At 56.4% G+C, this 19,577-nt stretch overlaps 1 protein-coding gene across 1 annotated transcript in view; it reads left to right on the forward strand.

The window, feature by feature from the left end:
* LOC116938343 (phosphatidylinositol 3,4,5-trisphosphate 5-phosphatase 2A-like) overlaps window positions 1-19,577 on the forward strand; it is a 117,585-nt gene that overhangs the window by 89,335 nt on the left and 8,673 nt on the right. Inside the window, exons 24-27 of the mRNA XM_076054730.1 lie at window positions 1,052-1,133; window positions 2,330-2,548; window positions 17,673-17,895; window positions 18,920-19,531. Of these exons, the coding sequence (XP_075910845.1) occupies window positions 1,052-1,133; window positions 2,330-2,548; window positions 17,673-17,895; window positions 18,920-19,531 (1,136 nt within the window). The remainder of the gene's footprint in view (window positions 1-1,051; window positions 1,134-2,329; window positions 2,549-17,672; window positions 17,896-18,919; window positions 19,532-19,577) is intronic.

Here is a 19,577-nt window from a genome sequence, read left to right on the forward strand (position 1 = left end):
TTGGTAATAGCTGCTCATTCAGAGGAGGAGTTGGAGACGCTGCTGCTGAGACTGGAGCGTGCCACTAAGAGATGGGGCCTTACCATCAGCCCCACCAAAACTAAGCACCTGCCTGGGTATTTTGTACCATCGGACACTCCACCCACAAAACTCCCAATTGGTGATGGGGCAGTTGTGGAGAGAGTGGAGAGCTTCCCATACCTGGGCAATGTGCTCATGACTGGCTCCAGTTTAACAGCAGAGGTCTCACTCCGAATCAGTCGAGCGGCAATCTTTTCATCGGTTGCGTATCGCTGTGTGGAAGCTACCTGGTCTGTCGCTCCGCACTAAGCTTCAGGTCTTCTCGGCCACGGTCATTCCCTCCCTTCTCTACGCGTGTGAAACGTGGACCCCCTTAATGGAACATCTTCGCTGGTTGGAAACATTTAGGCTGGCCTTCCTACGATCCATCCTGGGTTTAACCAGACTGGATTGTGTGAAGAGCTCACAAATCCTTGAAAGATCTGGGCAAGGTCCCATCGGTGAGCTCCTCCGGCGGGCAAGGCTGCAATGGCTGGGTCATGTAGCCCGCATGCCCAGCCACCGCATGCCGAAACAGCTTTTGCTCGGCCGGATTGAGGGGGCTAACCGGGCGTGGCACGGGCTAGAGAAGAAGAGATGGAGTGATGTGGTACGGGAGGACGTGGAGCTGAGTGAACTTGCCGATGACTGGTACCAGCGGTGTCAAGATCGGCCTCTGTGGAGGAGGCTCGTGAAGGATGCTACTCGGCAGTTGGAGGCAGTCGCCCTCCAACAACAACGGAGGGCGGAGGAACGACGCTCACAACAACGAGCGGAGCGCCGGGTGGCTAAAGCACAGCAGGTTGGCACAGTAGGGGGCACAGGTGGTGCATCAGCCAGTCATCTCAGTCATCTCAGTCAGTCGACCCGTGGCACCTGGGTCTGCCAGCGGGCGTTCGACACTTCACGTGGCCGCAAGGTGCACATGGCCTGGCACCGCCACTTAGTGGCGAATGGCGGTTGTTGTTGTTGTTGTTGTGCGTCACCGCAGACTGGATCCGCGTGGAACGCGACGAGGCCGGAGCTCACGGCAAGACGAAGGAGACAAACACAGCCGACACGCAGCCTGCAACGTGAGACACCTCCACAACCACAACCACCACAACCACCACAACCACAACCACCACCACCACAACCACCACAACCAACACCACAACCACCACCGCCTTCACAATCACCACCATAACCACCACCACCGCCTACACCACCACAACCACCACCACCACAACCACCACCACAACCACCATAACCACCACCGCCTTCACAATCACCACCATAACCACCACCACCGCCTACACCACCACAACCACAACCACCACCACAACCACCACCGCCTTCACAATCACCACCATAACCACCATTACCGCCTACACCACCACCTCTACCACCAACACCACAATCACCACCACCACCACAGCCACCTCCACCACTGCCACCTCGACCACCAACACCACCACCTTCATAATCACCACTACCACCATCTCCACCACAATCACCGCCACCACAACATCCACTACCTCCACTACCACCAACACCACAATCACCACCACAACCACCTCCACCACTGCCACCTCCACCACCAACACCACCACCTTCATAATCACCACTACCACCATCTCCACCACAATCACCGCCACCACAACATCCACCACCTCCACTACAATCACCACCAACACCACAATCACCACCACAATCATCATCACCACCACCACCACAACCACCAACATGACCTGAACCAGCCCATTCTCTCACTAGTCCCTTCACTCATTCATTTGCTCATTCTCTCATTCGTTCTCTCACTCGTACGGTCACACATTCGCTAGCTCTCTCATTCATTCTCTCACTCGTCTGTTCATCCACTCACACTTTCGTTCACTCATTCGTTCACTCATTCATTTGCTCATTCTCTCATTCATTCTCTCGCTCGTCCTTTCATCCACTTTCTTATTCTCCCATTCTCACTCGTACGGTCACACATTCGCTAGCTCTCTCATGCATTCTCTCACTCGTATCTTCATCCAATCAGTCGTACGTTCACTCATTCTCTCATTCATTCTCTCGCTCGTCCTTTCATCCACTTACTCATTCATTCACTCATTCATTTGCTCATTCTTTCATTCATTCTCTCACTCATACGGTCACACATTCGCTAGCTCTCTCATTCATTCTCTCACTCGTCTGTTCATCCACCCACACTTTCATTCACTCATTCGTTCACTCATTCTGTCATTCTTTCGTTCGCTCATTCCGTTCCGTTTTTTTTACGCAGATTCCGGAACGCCGCTGATTCCGAGGCCACTGCCTTTCCGTCGTCAACATCGTCATCAGCATCGTCATCATCATCATCATCAGCAGCAGCAGCATCATTCTCATCGGCGGCGTTGGCATCGTCATCATCCGGCGCGGGTGGTGAGACGCCGCTCTCTGCCAACGCGATCCCCACGGTGGCCGCGGTCAGAGGTGGCGGAGGAGGATTAGCGGCACGAAGGTGGGGGGCACATACACACATACATACATACACACACATACACACACATACACACACATACACACACATACACAAACGTACACAAATACATACACACACACACACATACACACACATACACACACATACACACAAACACATACACACACATACACATACACACACATACACACACATACACACACATACACACATACACACACACATACACACACATACACACACACATACACACATACACATACACACACACATACACACACATACACACACATACACAACAACAACAACCGCCATTCGCCACTAAGTGGCGGTGACGTCACCACGACACTTGTGCCAGGCTATGTGCACCCTGAGGCCACGTGAAGTGTCGAACACCCGCTGGCAGGAGGTCACGGGGCAGACCCAGGTGCCACGGGTCGACTGACTTAGATGACTGGCTGATGCACCACCTGTGCCCCCTACTGTGCCAACCTGCTGTGCTTTAGCCACCCGGCGCTCCGCTCGTTGTTCTGAGCGTCGCTCCTCCGCCCTCCGTTGTTGTTGGAGGGCGACTGCCTCCAACTGCCCAGTAGCGTCCTTCACGAGCCTCCTCCACAGAGGCCGATCTTGACACCGCTGGTACCAGTCATCGGCAAGTCCACTCAGCTCCACGTCCTCCTGTACCACATCACTCTATCTCTTCTCTAGCCCGTGCCGCGCCCGCTTAGCCCCCTCGATCCGCCCAAACAAAAGCTGTTTCGGCATGCGGTGGTTGGGCATGCGGGCTACATGACCCAGCCATCGCAGCCTTGCCTGCCGGAGGAGCTCACCGATGGGACCCTGCCCAGATCTTTCAAGGATTTGTGAGCTCCTCACACAATCCAGTCTGGTTAAACCCAGGATGGATCGTAGGCAGGCCAGCCTAAATGTTTCTAACCGGCGAAGATGTTCCAATAGGGGGGTCCACGTTTCGCAAACGTAGAGAAGGGAGGGAATGACCGTGGCCGAGAAGACCTGAAGCTTAGTGCGGAGCGACAGACCAGGTAGCTTCCACACAGCGTTACGCAACCGATGAAAAGATATTGCCGCTCGACTGATTCGGAGTGAGACCTCTGCTGTTAAACTGGAGCCAGTCATAAGCACACTGCCCAGGTATGGGAAACTCTCCACTCTCTCCACAACTGCCCCATCACCGATTGGGAGTTGTGGGGGTGGAGTGTCCGATGGTACAAAATACCCAGGCAGGTGCTTAGTTTTGGTGGGGCTGATGGTAAGGCCCCACCTCTTAGTGGCACGCTCCAGTCTCAGCAGCAGCGTCTCCAACTGCTCCTCTGAATGAGCAGCTATTACCAAATCATCAGCATACATAATGTGGTTGAGCAATAGGGAGCCATCCCTTGACCGCACCCAGGCATCGATCAGCCTCCTATTATATCTGTACCATATGGAGATTCCCCCGGTACAGCTATTGAAGGCTTCACGAACTACGTGGTCAAAATAGATGTTAAATAATGTGGGAGCCAGAGGACATCCCTGTCGCACCCCAAGGTGTACAGGGAATGGCTCTGACTCCCGGCCACGTAGTTTTACCCGGGCCCGCTCACCATCATGACGGTCCTTAATGATCGTGAGCAGAGGGTCAGGTACTCCAAAAGCACGAAGAACAACCCAGAGCCCAGGCCTACTGATGGTATCATAGGCCTTGACCAGGTAAATAAAGCAGAGATGTAGGTCTTGTTGGAATTCCCTACACCTCTGCTGTAGCAGACGGACAGAAAATATGGCCTCTGTGCAGGACCGCCCTTTCCTGAAACCACATTGGGGCTCCGCAAGCCTCTCCTCAGCGTGCCTGGCAAGGCGATGCTGAATAATCCTTGCCAGGACCTTTCCCGGCACACTGAGGAGTGAGATGCCCCTGTAGTTGTTACAGTCTGTGCGGTCCCCCTTCTTAAAAAGCGGGACCACCAGGGCATCCTTCCAATCCTGCAGAACCCATCCAGTGGTCCAGACCGTTGTTATGATGTCATATAGGGCAGTCTGTGCACAAACGCCACCCTCCCTCAGCATTTTGCTTGGGAGATCATCTCTGCCCGCTGCCTTTCCTGGTCTCAGACTCCGGATCACCTTCAGTACTTCCTCAACAGATGGCACCTCAGCCAGCCACTCACAGGGGGTGACTTCTTCCAATATTTGAGGCACCGCAGCCTCAGCAGGGTCATCCTCACTTTGTGCCACGATATTTTCCTGGCTGAGGGATTTTCCTTCCCCCAGGACCTCACAGAAATGCTCAGCAAATCTGCAAACCTGTTCCTGGGGGTCGGAGATTGGATCACCATTTTTTCCCCTAATGATGGTAATAGGTGTGGTGCTGCAGGTTACTTTTTTGATGGAGTTAAATAGAGATTTGTGATCACGGGCCACTGAGGCAGACTCCATCTCCTCAGCAACCCGCGACCACCACCCATCCTTGCAGCGCCTCACGGCTCTCCGAACCTCCGAGCGAAGGCTGCGGTAAGTCTCCTCATTCTCTGACATGGGATTCTGTAGCCGATGACAGTGGGCCTGTCGCTTTTTCTCAACCATCCTGAACACCTCCTCTGTCAGCCAGGGTCTCTGGGGAGGTCTGGACCGCGTACCCAAAGCAGCCATTGCAGCTGCATGAGTCACAGTCCTAAACCTCGCCCATTTACCCTCGACATCAGGAGGAGTCGGGGACGATGCCAATCCCAGCCGCAAGCGATGATGAAATTTTCACTTCAAACTTTCATCAGATAACTGAGACCAGGCCACTTTAGGTTGGAATGGGGTCCTGGGTGTACACCCACCACCGGAGTGGAAGAATGGCAGGTGCATCTTACAGATGACTAGTCGATGGTCAGAGGGCAGATCAGCTCCACGGTAGGTCCTGGTGTCAAGGACATGGGCTCGCATCCGCTGGTCCGTCACTATGTAGTCCAGCAGATGTTCTTGCTTGGACCCGGCATGCATCCATGATGTTGTGTGGATGCGCCAATGCCGGAACAGCGTGTTGGTAATTACAAGCCCATGGGCTGCACAAAAATCTAGCAGCCTCCTACCGTTGTTATTGAGCTGATCTGGCCCATGCCCTCCAATCACTCCAGACCAGGTGCCAGTATCATGACCAACTCGGGCATTGAAGTCACCCAACATGATGACTCTATCCCAAGGGGCCACTTTAGCCAGCACCTGTGACAGGAGGCCATAGAAGGCATCTGACTCATCAGCTGTAAGCCCCAGTAGCCTGGGGCTTACAGCTTCCCACACCTCACCGCCACGCTCCCACGCCCCCTTCATTCTTTTGACCAAAAGAAGAGCCACACCCTGTTGTTTGGCAATCTGCTGTCCCGAGTAGAGGACTGTCCACCCCTCATGGTGGCAGGAACCAGAGCCGGTCCACAGGACCTCCTGAATGCCACATAGATCCAGGCGGTACCGGTCCAGCTCCCGACAGAGGAGTGGCAGCCTCTCCTCCGCAGTGAGCGTTCGAACATGCCACGTGGCCAGAATACCTCATAGACGCCTGGCCCCCCGGGGCCTCCGGCACAAGCTTATTAGTTACATATTTCAGTTTAACTCGTGGTTTAGTGGTAATTAATTGAAGGTGGAGGGGTTACCAGCCCCTCGCACCCGTCCAGAGCACACAGGTACACACACATGTACACACACACACGTACACACATACACGTACACACACACACGTACACACACACACACGTACACACACACACGTGCACACACACACACGTGCACACACACACGTGCACACACACACGTGCACACACACACGTACACACACGTGCACACACACACGTGCACACACGTGCACGCACACACACGTGCACGCACACACACGTGCACGCACACACGTGCACGCACACACGTACACACACACACACGTACACACACACACGTACACACGCACACACGTACACACGCACACACGTACACACACGTACACACGCACACACGCGTACACACGCACACACGCGTACACACGCACACACGCGCGCGCACACACGCGCGCGCACACACGCGCGCGCACACACGCGCGCGCACACACACGCACACACACACACGTACACACACCAAAGATCCCCCGTGTAGCCTTAACAGACAAGTGCTGTTAGCGAGCACCTATGAAGGCCGGAACGGTACACGAGGGGGTGGATGGCCAGCACCACGCCCGACCGCCTTTGTCTCCCTAGTGGCAATGTTTACACACCGCACCAGGTACTCATTTGAGGCTGAGTCGACCTAGGGGAGGCCCGGGACCGGTTCAGATAATCGTCATTGGTATTGGCCGTGAGCGGGAATCGAACCCGGGTCGCCAGGTTCATAGCGCAGCGTAGCGCTAACCGCTACACTATCGCTCCCCACACACACACGTACACACGCGTACACGTACACACATACACACACGCACACACTTACACACATACACACACGTATACACACATACACACAACAACAACAACCGCCATTCGCCACTAAGTGGCGGTGACGTCACCACGACGCTTGTGCCAGGCTATGTGCACCGTGAGGCCACGTGAAGTGTCGAACGCCCGCTGGCAGGAGGTCACTGGGCAGACCCAGGTGCCACGGGTCGGCTGACTGAGATGACTGGCTGATGCACCACCTGTGCCCCCTACTGTGCCAACCTGCTGTGCTTTAGCCACCCGGCGTTCCGCTCGTTGTTGTGAGCGTCGCTCCTCCGCCCTCCGTTGTTGTTGGAGGGCGACTGCCTCCAACTGCCCAGTAGCGTCCTTCACGAGCCTCCTCCACAGAGGCCGATCTTGACACCGCTGGTACCAGTCATCGGCAAGTCCACTCAGCTCCACGTCCTCCTGTACCACATCACTCCATCTCTTCTCTAGCCCGTGCCGCGCCCGCTTAGCCCCCTCAATCCGGCCAAACAAAAGCTGTTTCGGCATGCGGTGGTTGGGCATGCGGGCTACATGACCCAGCCATCGCAGCCTTGCCTGCCGGAGGAGCTCACCGATGGGACCCTGCCCAGATCTTTCAAGGATTTGTGAGCTCCTCACACAATCCAGTCTGGTTAAACCCAGGATGGATCGTAGGCAGGCCAGCCTAAATGTTTCTAACCGGCGAAGATGTTCCAATAGGGGGGTCCACGTTTCGCAAACGTAGAGAAGGGAGGGAATGACCGTGGCCGAGAAGACCTGAAGCTTAGTGCAGAGCGACAGACCAGGTAGCTTCCACACAGCGTTACGCAACCGATGAAAAGATATTGCCGCTCGACTGATTCGGAGTGAGACCTCTGCTGTTAAACTGGAGCCAGTCATAAGCACACTGCCCAGGTATGGGAAACTCTCCACTCTCTCCACAACTGCCCCATCACCGATTGGGAGTTGTGGGGGTGGAGTGTCCGATGGTACAAAATACCCAGGCAGGTGCTTAGTTTTGGTGGGGCTGATGGTAAGGCCCCACCTCTTAGTGGCACGCTCCAGTCTCAGCAGCAGCGTCTCCAACTCCTCCTCTGACTGAGCAGCTATTACCAAATCATCAGCATACATAATGTGGTTGAGCAATAGGGAGCCATCCCTTGACCGCACCCGGGCATCGATTAGCCTCCCATTATATCTGTACCATATGGAGATTCCCCCGGTACAGCTATTGAAGGCTTCACGAACTACGTGGTCAAATTAGATGTTAAATAATGTGGGAGCCAGAGGACATCCCTGTCGCACCCCAAGGTGTACAGGGAATGGCTCTGACTCCCGGCCACGTAGTTTTACCCGGGCCCGCTCACCATCATGAAGGTCCTTAATGATCGTGAGCAGAGGGTCAGGTACTCCAAAAGCACGAAGAACGACCCAGAGCCCAGGCCTACTGATGGTATCATAGGCCTTGACCAGGTCAATAAAGCAGAGATGTAGGTCTTGTTGGAATTCCCTACACCTCTGCTGTAGCAGACGGACAGAAAATATGGCATCTGTGCAGGACCGCCCTTTCCTGAAACCGCATTGGGGCTCCGCAAGCCTCTCCTCAGCGTGCCTGGCAAGGCGATGCTGAATAATCCTTGCCAGGACCTTTCCCGGCAAACTGAGGAGTGAGATGCCCCTGTAGTTGTTACAGTCTGTGCGGTCCCCCTTCTTAAAAAGGGGGACCACCATGGCATCCTTCCAATCCTGCGGAACCCTTCCAGTGGTCCAGACTGTTGTTATGATGTCATATAGGGCAGTCTGTGCACAAACGCCACCCTCCCTCAGCATTTCGCTTGGGAGATCATCTCTGCCCGCTGCCTTTCCTGGTCTCAGACTCCGGATCGCCTTCAATACTTCCTCAGCAGATGGAACCTCAGCCAGCCACTCACAGGGGGTGACTTCATCCAATATTTGAGGCACCGCAGCCTCAGCAGGGTCATCCTCACTTTGTGCCACGATATTTTCCTGGCTGAGGGATTTTCCTTCCCCCAGGACCTCACAGAAATGCTCAGCAAATCTGCAAACCTGTTCCTGGGGGTCGGAGATTGGATCACCATTTTTTCCCCTAATGATGGTAATAGGTGTGGTGCTGCAGGTTACTTTTTTGATGGAGTTAAATAGAGATTTGTGATCACGGGCCACTGAGGCAGACTCCATCTCCTCAGCAACCCGCGACCACCACCCATCCTTGCAGCGCCTCACGGCTCTCCGAACCTCCGAGCGAAGGCTGCGGTAAGTCTCCTCATTCTCTGACATGGGATTCTGTAGCCGATGACAGTGGGCCTGTCGCTTTTTCTCAACCATCCTGAACACCTCCTCTGTCAGCCAGGGTCTCTGGGGAGGTCTGGACCGCGTACCCAAAGCAGCCATTGCAGCTGCATGAGTCACAGTCCTAAACCTCGCCCATTTACCCTCGACATCAGGAGGAGTCGGGGACGATGCCAATCCCAGCCGCAAGCGATGATGAAATTTTCACTTCAAACTTTCATCAGATAACTGAGACCAGGCCACTTTAGGTTGGAATGGGGTCCTGGGTGTACACCCACCACCGGAGTGGAAGAATGGCAGGTGCATCTTACAGATGACTAGTCGATGGTCAGAGGGCAGATCAGCTCCACGGTAGGTCCTGGTGTCAAGGACATGGGCTCGCATCCGCTGGTCCGTCACTATGTAGTCCAGCAGATGTTCTTGCTTGGACCCGGCATGCATCCATGATGTTGTGTGGATGCGCCAATGCCGGAACAGCGTGTTGGTAATTACAAGCCCATGGGCTGCACAAAAATCTAGCAGCCTCCTACCGTTGTTATTGAGCTGATCTGGCCCATGCCCTCCAATCACTCCAGACCAGGTGCCAGTATCATGACCAACTCGGGCATTGAAGTCACCCAACATGATGACTCTATCCCAAGGGGCCACTTTAGCCAGCACCTGTGACAGGAGGCCATAGAAGGCATCTGACTCATCAGCTGTAAGCCCCAGTAGCCTGGGGCTTACAGCTTCCCACACCTCACCGCCACGCTCCCACGCCCCCTTCATTCTTTTGACCAAAAGAAGAGCCACACCCTGTTGTTTGGCAATCTGCTGTCCCGAGTAGAGGACTGTCCACCCCTCATGGTGGCAGGAACCAGAGCCGGTCCACAGGACCTCCTGAATGCCACATAGATCCAGGCGGTACCGGTCCAGCTCCCGACAGAGGAGTGGCAGCCTCTCCTCCGCAGTGAGCGTTCGAACATGCCACGTGGCCAGAATACCTCATAGACGCCTGGCCCCCCGGGGCCTCCGGCACAAGCTTATTAGTTACATATTTCAGTTTAACTCGTGGTTTAGTGGTAATTAATTGAAGGTGGAGGGGTTACCAGCCCCTCGCACCCGTCCAGAGCACACAGGTACACACACATGTACACACACACACGTACACACATACACGTACACACACACACGTACACACACACACACGTACACACACACACGTGCACACACACACACGTGCACACACACACGTGCACACACACACGTGCACACACGTGCACACACACACGTGCACACACGTGCACGCACACACACGTGCACGCACACACACGTGCACGCACACACGTGCACGCACACACGTACACACACACACACGTACACACACACACGTACACACGCACACACGTACACACGCACACACGTACACACACGTACACACGCACACACGCGTACACACGCACACACGCGTACACACGCACACACGCGCGCGCACACACGCGCGCGCACACACGCGCGCGCACACACGCGCGCGCACACACGCGCGCGCACACACACGCACACACACACACGTACACACACCAAAGATCCCCCGTGTAGCCTTAACAGACAAGTGCTGTTAGCGAGCACCTATGAAGGCCGGAACGGTACACGAGGGGGTGGATGGCCAGCACCACGCCCGACCGCCTTTGTCTCCCTAGTGGCAATGTTTACACACCGCACCAGGTACTCATTTGAGGCTGAGTCGACCTAGGGGAGGCCCGGGACCGGTTCAGATAATCGTCATTGGTATTGGCCGTGAGCGGGAATCGAACCCGGGTCGCCAGGTTCATAGCGCAGCGTAGCGCTAACCGCTACACTATCGCTCCCCACACACACACGTACACACGCGTACACGTACACACATACACACACGCACACACTTACACACATACACACACGTATACACACGTACACACAACAACAACAACCGCCATTCGCCACTAAGTGGCGGTGACGTCACCACGACGCTTGTGCCAGGCTATGTGCACCCTGAGGCCACGTGAAGTGTCGAACGCCCGCTGGCAGGTCACTGGGCAGACCCAGGTGCCACGGGTCGGCTGACTGAGATGACTGGCTGATGCACCACCTGTGCCCCCTACTGTGCCAACCTGCTGTGCTTTAGCCACCCGGCGTTCCGCTCGTTGTTGTGAGCGTCGCTCCTCCGCCCTCCGTTGTTGTTGGAGGGCGACTGCCTCCAACTGCCCAGTAGCGTCCTTCACGAGCCTCCTCCACAGAGGCCGATCTTGACACCGCTGGTACCAGTCATCGGCAAGTCCACTCAGCTCCACGTCCTCCTGTACCACATCACTCCATCTGTTCTCTAGCCCGTGCCGCGCCCGCTTAGCCCCCTCAATCCGGCCAAACAAAAGCTGTTTCGGTATGCGGTGGTTGGGCATGCGGGCTACATGACCCAGCCATCGCAGCCTTGCCTGCCGGAGGAGCTCACCGATGGGACCCTGCCCAGATCTTTCAAGGATTTGTGAGCTCCTCACACAATCCAGTCTGGTTAAACCCAGGATGGATCGTAGGCAGGCCAGCCTAAATGTTTCTAACCGGCGAAGATGTTCCAATAGGGGGGTCCACGTTTCGCAAACGTAGAGAAGGGAGGGAATGACCGTGGCCGAGAAGACCTGAAGCTTAGTGCAGAGCGACAGACCAGGTAGCTTCCACACAGCGTTACGCAACCGATGAAAAGATATTGCCGCTCGACTGATTCGGAGTGAGACCTCTGCTGTTAAACTGGAGCCAGTCATAAGCACACTGCCCAGGTATGGGAAACTCTCCACTCTCTCCACAACTGCCCCATCACCGATTGGGAGTTGTGGGGGTGGAGTGTCCGATGGTACAAAATACCCAGGCAGGTGCTTAGTTTTGGTGGGGCTGATGGTAAGGCCCCACCTCTTAGTGGCACGCTCCAGTCTCAGCAGCAGCGTCTCCAACTCCTCCTCTGACTGAGCAGCTATTACCAAATCATCAGCATACATAATGTGGTTGAGCAATAGGGAGCCATCCCTTGACCGCACCCGGGCATCGATTAGCCTCCCATTATATCTGTACCATATGGAGATTCCCCCGGTACAGCTATTGAAGGCTTCACGAACTACGTGGTCAAATTAGATGTTAAATAATGTGGGAGCCAGAGGACATCCCTGTCGCACCCCAAGGTGTACAGGGAATGGCTCTGACTCCCGGCCACGTAGTTTTACCCGGGCCCGCTCACCATCATGAAGGTCCTTAATGATCGTGAGCAGAGGGTCAGGTACTCCAAAAGCACGAAGAACGACCCAGAGCCCAGGCCTACTGATGGTATCATAGGCCTTGACCAGGTCAATAAAGCAGAGATGTAGGTCTTGTTGAAATTCCCTACACCTCTGCTGTAGCAGACGGACAGAAAATATGGCATCTGTGCAGGACCGCCCTTTCCTGAAACCGCATTGGGGCTCCGCAAGCCTCTCCTCAGCGTGCCTGGCAAGGCGATGCTGAATAATCCTTGCCAGGACCTTTCCCGGCAAACTGAGGAGTGAGATGCCCCTGTAGTTGTTACAGTCTGTGCGGTCCCCCTTCTTAAAAAGGGGGACCACCATGGCATCCTTCCAATCCTGCGGAACCCTTCCAGTGGTCCAGACTGTTGTTATGATGTCATATAGGGCAGTCTGTGCACAAACGCCACCCTCCCTCAGCATTTCGCTTGGGAGATCATCTCTGCCCGCTGCCTTTCCTGGTCTCAGACTCCGGATCGCCTTCAATACTTCCTCAGCAGATGGAACCTCAGCCAGCCACTCACAGGGGGTGACTTCATCCAATATTTGAGGCACCGCAGCCTCAGCAGGGTCATCCTCACTTTGTGCCACGATGTTTTCCTGGCTGAGGGATTTTCCCTCCCCCAGGACCTCACAGAAATGCTCAGCAAATCTGCGAACCTGTATCTGGTGGTCGGAAATTGGATCACCGTTTTTTCCCCTAATGATGGTAATAGGTGTGGCGCTGCAGGTTACTTTTTTGATGGAGTTAAATAGAGATTTGTGATCACGGGCCACTGAGGCAGACTCCATCTCCTCAGCAACCCGCGACCACCACCCATCCTTGCAGCGCCTCACGGCTCTCCGAACCTCCGAGCGAAGGCTGCGGTAAGCCTCCTCATTCTCTGACGTGGGATTCTGTAGCCGATGACAGTGGGCCTGTCGCTTTTTCTCAACCATCCTGAACAACTCCTCTGTCAGCCAGGGTGTCTGGGGAGGTCTGGACCGCGTACCCAAAGCAGCCATTGCAGCTGCATGAGTCACAGTCCTAAACCTCGCCCATTTACCCTCGACATCAGGAGGAGTCGGGGACGATGCCAATCCCAGCCGCAAGCGATGATGAAATTCTCGCTTGCAACTTTCATCAGATAACTGAGACCAGGCCACTTTAGGTTGGAATGGGGTCCTGGGTGTACACCCACCACCGGAGTGGAAGAATGGCAGGCGCATCTTACAGATGACTAGTCGATGGTCAGAGGGCAGATCAGCTCCACGGTAGGTCCTGGTGTCAAGGACATGGGCTCGCATTCGCTGGTCCGTCACTATGTAGTCCAGCAGATGTTCTTGCTTGGACCCGGCATGCATCCATGATGTTGTGTGGATGCGCCGATGCCGGAACAGCGTGTTGGTAATTACAAGCCCATGGGCTGCACAAAAATCTAGCAGCCTCCTACTGTTGTTATTGAGCTGATCTGGCCCATGCCCTCCAATCACTCCAGACCAGGTGCCAGTATCATGACCAACTCGGGCATTGAAGTCACCCAACATGATGACTCTATCCCGAGGGGCCACTTTAGCCAGCACCTGTGACAGGAGGTCATAGAAGGCATCTGACTCATCGGCTTTGCCTGCATCCCTCCACGGATGTTCATCTTCGGTGGGGGCATAAGTAACCACGACCACCATTCCTCGCCTCCGGTTGATGGGAAGGTGAGCCCAAAGTAGCCTGGGGCTTACAGCTTCCCACACCTCACCGCCACGCTCCCACGCCCCCTTCATTCTTTTGTTCAAAAGAAGACCCACACCCTGTTGTTTGGCAGTCTGCTGCCCCGAGTAGAGGACTGTCCACCCCTCATGGTGGCAGGAGCCAGAGCCGGTCCACCGGACCTCCTGAATGCCGCATAGATCCAGGCGGTACCGGTCCAGCTCCCGACAGAGGAGTGGCAGCCTCTCCTCTGCAGTGAGCGTTCGAACATTCCACGTGGCCACCCGTAGTGGCTTTTCGTTGTTTCTGGAGTAGCCCCGAGGGTAGGTATTCAATCTCCTGGCTCCGCCAATTGGGGTTTGGCCAGGAGACGTCATAGACGCCTGGCCCCCCGGGGCCTCCGGCACAAGCTTAGTTGTTACATATTTCAGTTTAATTCGTGGTTTCGTGGTAATTAATTGAAGGTGAAGGGGTTACCAGCCCCTCGCACCCATCCAGAGCCCCCGTTTAGCCCCTGTGGTGGACACATATGCCATGAGGGGAGGAGCCAATCAAAATTGGATCTCCCCCCACAGCGCTGTCCACGACAGAGTTGCCCGTCCGGCACCGCGAGGAGGTAGGGGGTTGTTTTGCCACGTACACACACACACGCGCGCACACACACCAAGGCTTTGTTGTCGAATAATTTCATTGTTGATCAGCACCTCGGCTCCCTTGTTCCCGTCTCCGACCTGGCCTTCCACAATCTCACTTTCCTCCCGTTGAACCAGACCCCCCGCACCTCTCCGTCTGAGTTACACACCTATCGCGATAGGCCACGTAGCAACTGTCAGGCGCGGTGGCTTCGGGCGACCGACGTTACCCCGAGTCTGCCCAGTCTCCGCGACCCGCGGCCATCCCCTTGCTTATCCAAGCGCAGCGTCCGTCGCGTGGCTTCCGCCACCGCCGGGCCCATCGCCCGCTTTGAGTCGACCGCTCCGATCCTCCACGGGTCTTTTGCCGAGCTCCGCGGAAAGTGGCCGCGCCCGGTGCCGGATGAAGCCAAGCCCGGGGCCTGCGTAGCATGTGTTGTCGTAACGGGGGGGGGGGGGAACCCTGAATGATAAATCAGTTGAATAATTACTGCATTAACCCACAATACCTGCAGTCAAAATGCAAACAAAAACACACTATGATAATATATGATGATGCATTGTCCTTGAAACTGATTGGTCCACATCAAGGGGACGGCTTTCTTTTGAGCCTCGACCCAATTGGTGCTAGACCAGAGGACGCCAAAAGGCGTCACACAGCTCAAAGACGATGCCACTATCAAAGTAATGAGGGCTCGGGGTGAGCATGTACATCCTTAAGAGCTCCTTTGCCAGTACCAAGATATAATAATAATAATAATAGGGTTTTCCCCTTTTTTCTGGCAACAAAAATGAAACCTGTTTTACAAGGATTCATGTTTACTGCATTAACCTACAATACCTGCAGTCAAAATGCAAACAAAAAACCTACTATGATAATATATGATGCATTGTCCTTGAAACTGATTGGTCCACACCAAGGGACGGCTTTCTTTTGAGCCTCGACCCAATTGGTTGCTCGACCACATGACGCCAAAAGGCGTCACACAGCTCAAAGACAATGCACTATCAAAGTAATGAGGGCTCGGGGTGAGCATCTACATATAAAAAAAGGGGAAAAACCCTATTATTACATTTTGGTACTGGCAAAGGAGGTCTAATGATGCTCTCCATCGGTTCAGATCTCATCGAGCTATTTGGGAACGCTTCGTATCCGCGGGAGATTTTTCATCTGCTCCCACGCCTGTCCAATTTGGGGGTCGCTCGGGGTGGAGTGGGGGTCGCGAGGGAGGGAGCAGGTCGGCCCTTGGCCCTCTCCTCGTGCTCCGAAATCTCGGCCTGAAGTATCCGTCGCCCGTCGGCCTCACCGTTCAGTGTGGAATGAGCTCGAGGCTACAGGGAAGTCACAAATCCCGGGGCAGCGGGGGGGCGGGCGGGCGGTCATCTGCGATGTTCCATATCGGTCCTTCGAGGCTCGTGTTTGCAAGGATCGACAAGCCACTTCACATACCCCATCCATTTCGGGAAAATCAACCCCCGGTGGGGTGGGTGGGGGCCCGATCCTTTCTCCCCGCCCCTCGGGTGCGGAGGAAGCTTGCTCCGTGTCCCCGTCTCGCCTCGCTCATAGACTTGGGGCGATGTCTAACCCCTCCCCCCTCCCCCCCCCCCCCCTGGATAAGGAGGCTACTGATCAATTTGCAACATCTCCCCGCGATGGCTTCCGCTCTCACGTGTGTTCCTATTGTTAACGTAACAAAGCAGTTGAGCCGCTTTGCCCCATGCCTGCATCATTGGCATGCTGCAACCCATACCGGCCCCTCAAGGTCACCGAGATCTGGGGATGCAGATCCTTCACCGCATTCCCCTGTAGAGGATTTGGTCTGCGGGCAACCGCGATGTGTCCACCGTGTAGCCCCCAGGCTACGGGACGCTCCTCCGGGGAGATCTAAAGAGGGAATCTCTCGCTGCAAAGCCTGTGGACGTGTGACAGATGCGATCTCAGAACCTATTAAAATGCATCCGCTCATTGAAATTTGAGTTCGTTTCGTGAATGGATTGTAAAAAGTGTGTTTAGAATATCATTGTTTTCATGCCGTGCCCTGTACGGTGCTTTGATATGAATGTAATTATTATTATCGTCACCACTGTCATCACCACCATCATCATCGTCATCACCATCATCATCAACGTCGTCATCGTCATCATTGCCATCATCGCCATCATCGCCGTCGTCGCCGTCGTCGTCATCATCGCCGTCATCATCGTCATCACTGTAATCGTCGCCATCACCGTCGTTATCATCGCCGCCATCATCGTCGTCATCATCGTCGTCACCATGGACATCATCGTCATCATCACCATCATCATCGTCGTCGTCATCACCATCATCTACATCATTATCGTCATCGTCGTCATTACCATCGTCGTCACCATCGTCATCATCGTCATCATCATCGTCGTTGCCATCGTCATCATCATCGCCATCATCATCATCACCGTCATCATCATCGTCGTTGCCATCGTTATCGTCATCGCCATCGTCATCACTGTCATCATCATCACCATCATCATCGTCATCACCATCATCATCGTCGTTGCCATCGTTATCATCGTCATCGCCATCGTCATCACTGTCATCATCATCATCGTCATCACCGTCATCATCGTCGTCGCCATCGACATCGTCATCGCCATCGTCATCATCGTCATCATCACCATCATCATCGTCATCACCATCATCATCATCGTCGTTGCCATCGTTATCATCGTCGTTATCATCGTCATCGCCATCGTCATCATCGTCATCACCGTCATCATCATCATCATCGTCGTCGTCGCCGTCCGTGACCTCGTCACCTCTCTCCGCCGCAGGGAGAGGCCACGTAGCCACGTGTCCCCCACGCGGAGTGGGCCTCTGCCCACGGCCACGGTGGCCGGGCCCGGTGCGGCCGGCCCCGGCGTCACGGTGGGCCCCGGCGTCACGCCGGGCGGCCTCTCTCCATCGCAGTTCCCACCGCGGCCATTCTTCTATGACGACTGCACTCCGGCCGTGTCGGAGCTCGTAGACAACCCCCTCTACGCCTCGTCTAAACAGGTGGGGTGCCTGGTGGGGTGCCTGGTGGGGTGCCTGGTGGGGTGCCTGGTGGGGTGCCTGGTGGGGTGTCTGGTGGGGTGTCTGGTGGGGTGTCTGGTGGGGTGTCTGGTGGGGTGCCTGGTGGGGTGTCTGGTGGGGTGCCTGGTGGGGTGCCTGGTGGGGTGCCTGGTGGGGTGCCTGGTGGGGTGCCTGGTGGGGTGCCTGGTGGGGTGTCTGGTTGGGTGTCTGGTGGGGTGCCTGGTGGGGTGCCTGGTGGGGTGCCTGGTGGGGTGCCTGGTGGGGTGCCTGGTGGGGTGCCTGGTGGGGTGTCTGGTTGGGTGTCTGGTGGGGTGCCTGGTGGGGTGCCTGGTGGGATGTCTGGTGGGGTGTCTGGTGGGGTGTCTGGTGGGGTGTCTGGTGGGGTGTCTGGTGGGGTGCCTGGTGGGGTGCCTGGTGGGGTGTCTGGTGGGGTGTCTGGTGGGGTGTCTGGTGGGGTGTCTGGTGGGGTACCTGTTGGGGTGCCTGGTGGGGTGCCTGGTGGGGTGTCTGGTGGGGTACCTGTTGGGGTGCCTGGTGGGGTGCCTGGTGGGGTGTCTGGTGGGGTGCCTGGTGGGGTGCCTGGTGGGGTGTCTGGTGGGGTGTCTGGTGGGGTGTCTGGTGGGGTGCCTGGTGGGGTACCTGTTGGGGTGCCTGGTGGGGTGCCTGGTGGGGTGTCTGGTGGGGTGCCTGGTGGGGTGCCTGGTGGGGTGTCTGGTGGGGTGTCTGGTGGGGTGTCTGGTGGGGTGCCTGGTGGGGTGCCTGGTGGGGTGTCTGGTGGGGTGTCTGGTGGGGTGTCTGGTGGGGTGTCTGGTGGGGTACCTGTTGGGGTGCCTGGTGGGGTGCCTGGTGGGGTGCCTGGTGGGGTGCCTGGTGGGGTGTCTGGTGGGGTGTCTGGTGTGGCGCCCCTTCCCCGCCCACCGTCCCTCCCTCCCCCACCCCTCCCCTGGAGGTCAGATCCATGAGGTCACGACCCTGACCCCCTGAACCTGCCCCCCCCCCTCGCCAGGTGCGCAACGTGCAACCGGAGCTCAAGGGCCTGCCGGGCGACGGCAGGGCACGCCGGGCCAGGTCCCTCCTCGGCGTTCCCGATCCTCCCGTCGGCACCGCCGCCGGCGCCGCGTCCTCGTCGGCGTCCTCGTCGGCGTCCTCGTCCTCGTCCTCGTCAGCGGCAGGTCCACCTCATCCATCGTCGTCATCGCCATCGCCATCATCATCATCAGGCGGCGGCGGCGGCAACGTAGGTAAGAGGCACGGCGTGCCGGGCCCCAACATCTCGGACCTGGCTCGGCAGGCCAACAAGAAGGCCGGCGGGAGGCCCCCTGCGGCGAGCGCCGCGGCGGGTCGCCAGCGGCCCGTCAAGCCGCCGGTGCCCTCGCCGCCTCTGCCGGGCCACCCGCTCAACCGCGCCCAGCACCAGCCGGGCTGCAGGCCGCTGTCCCCGCGCGTGGCCGAGCCGCCCGCGGGAGGAGGAGGAGGCGGAGGAGGCGGAGGAGGAGGCGGAGGAGGCGGAGGAGGTGGAGGAGGCGGAGGAGGAGGCGGAGGAGGTGGAGGAGGAGGAGGAGGAGGAGGAGAGGCTCAGAGCGTGGGGGTGCCACGGGCCGCTCCCAGACGCACGATGGTGAGGTCACGGAGCCAGGAGGCGCTGCTGGCCGAGTTGGAGGATG

Source organism: Petromyzon marinus, chromosome 67 (assembly GCF_048934315.1).
Source record: "Petromyzon marinus isolate PM22_M1 ecotype Great Lakes invasive population chromosome 67, UKy_Petmar_22M1.pri1.0, whole genome shotgun sequence".
NCBI lineage: Eukaryota > Metazoa > Chordata > Hyperoartia > Petromyzontiformes > Petromyzontidae > Petromyzon > Petromyzon marinus.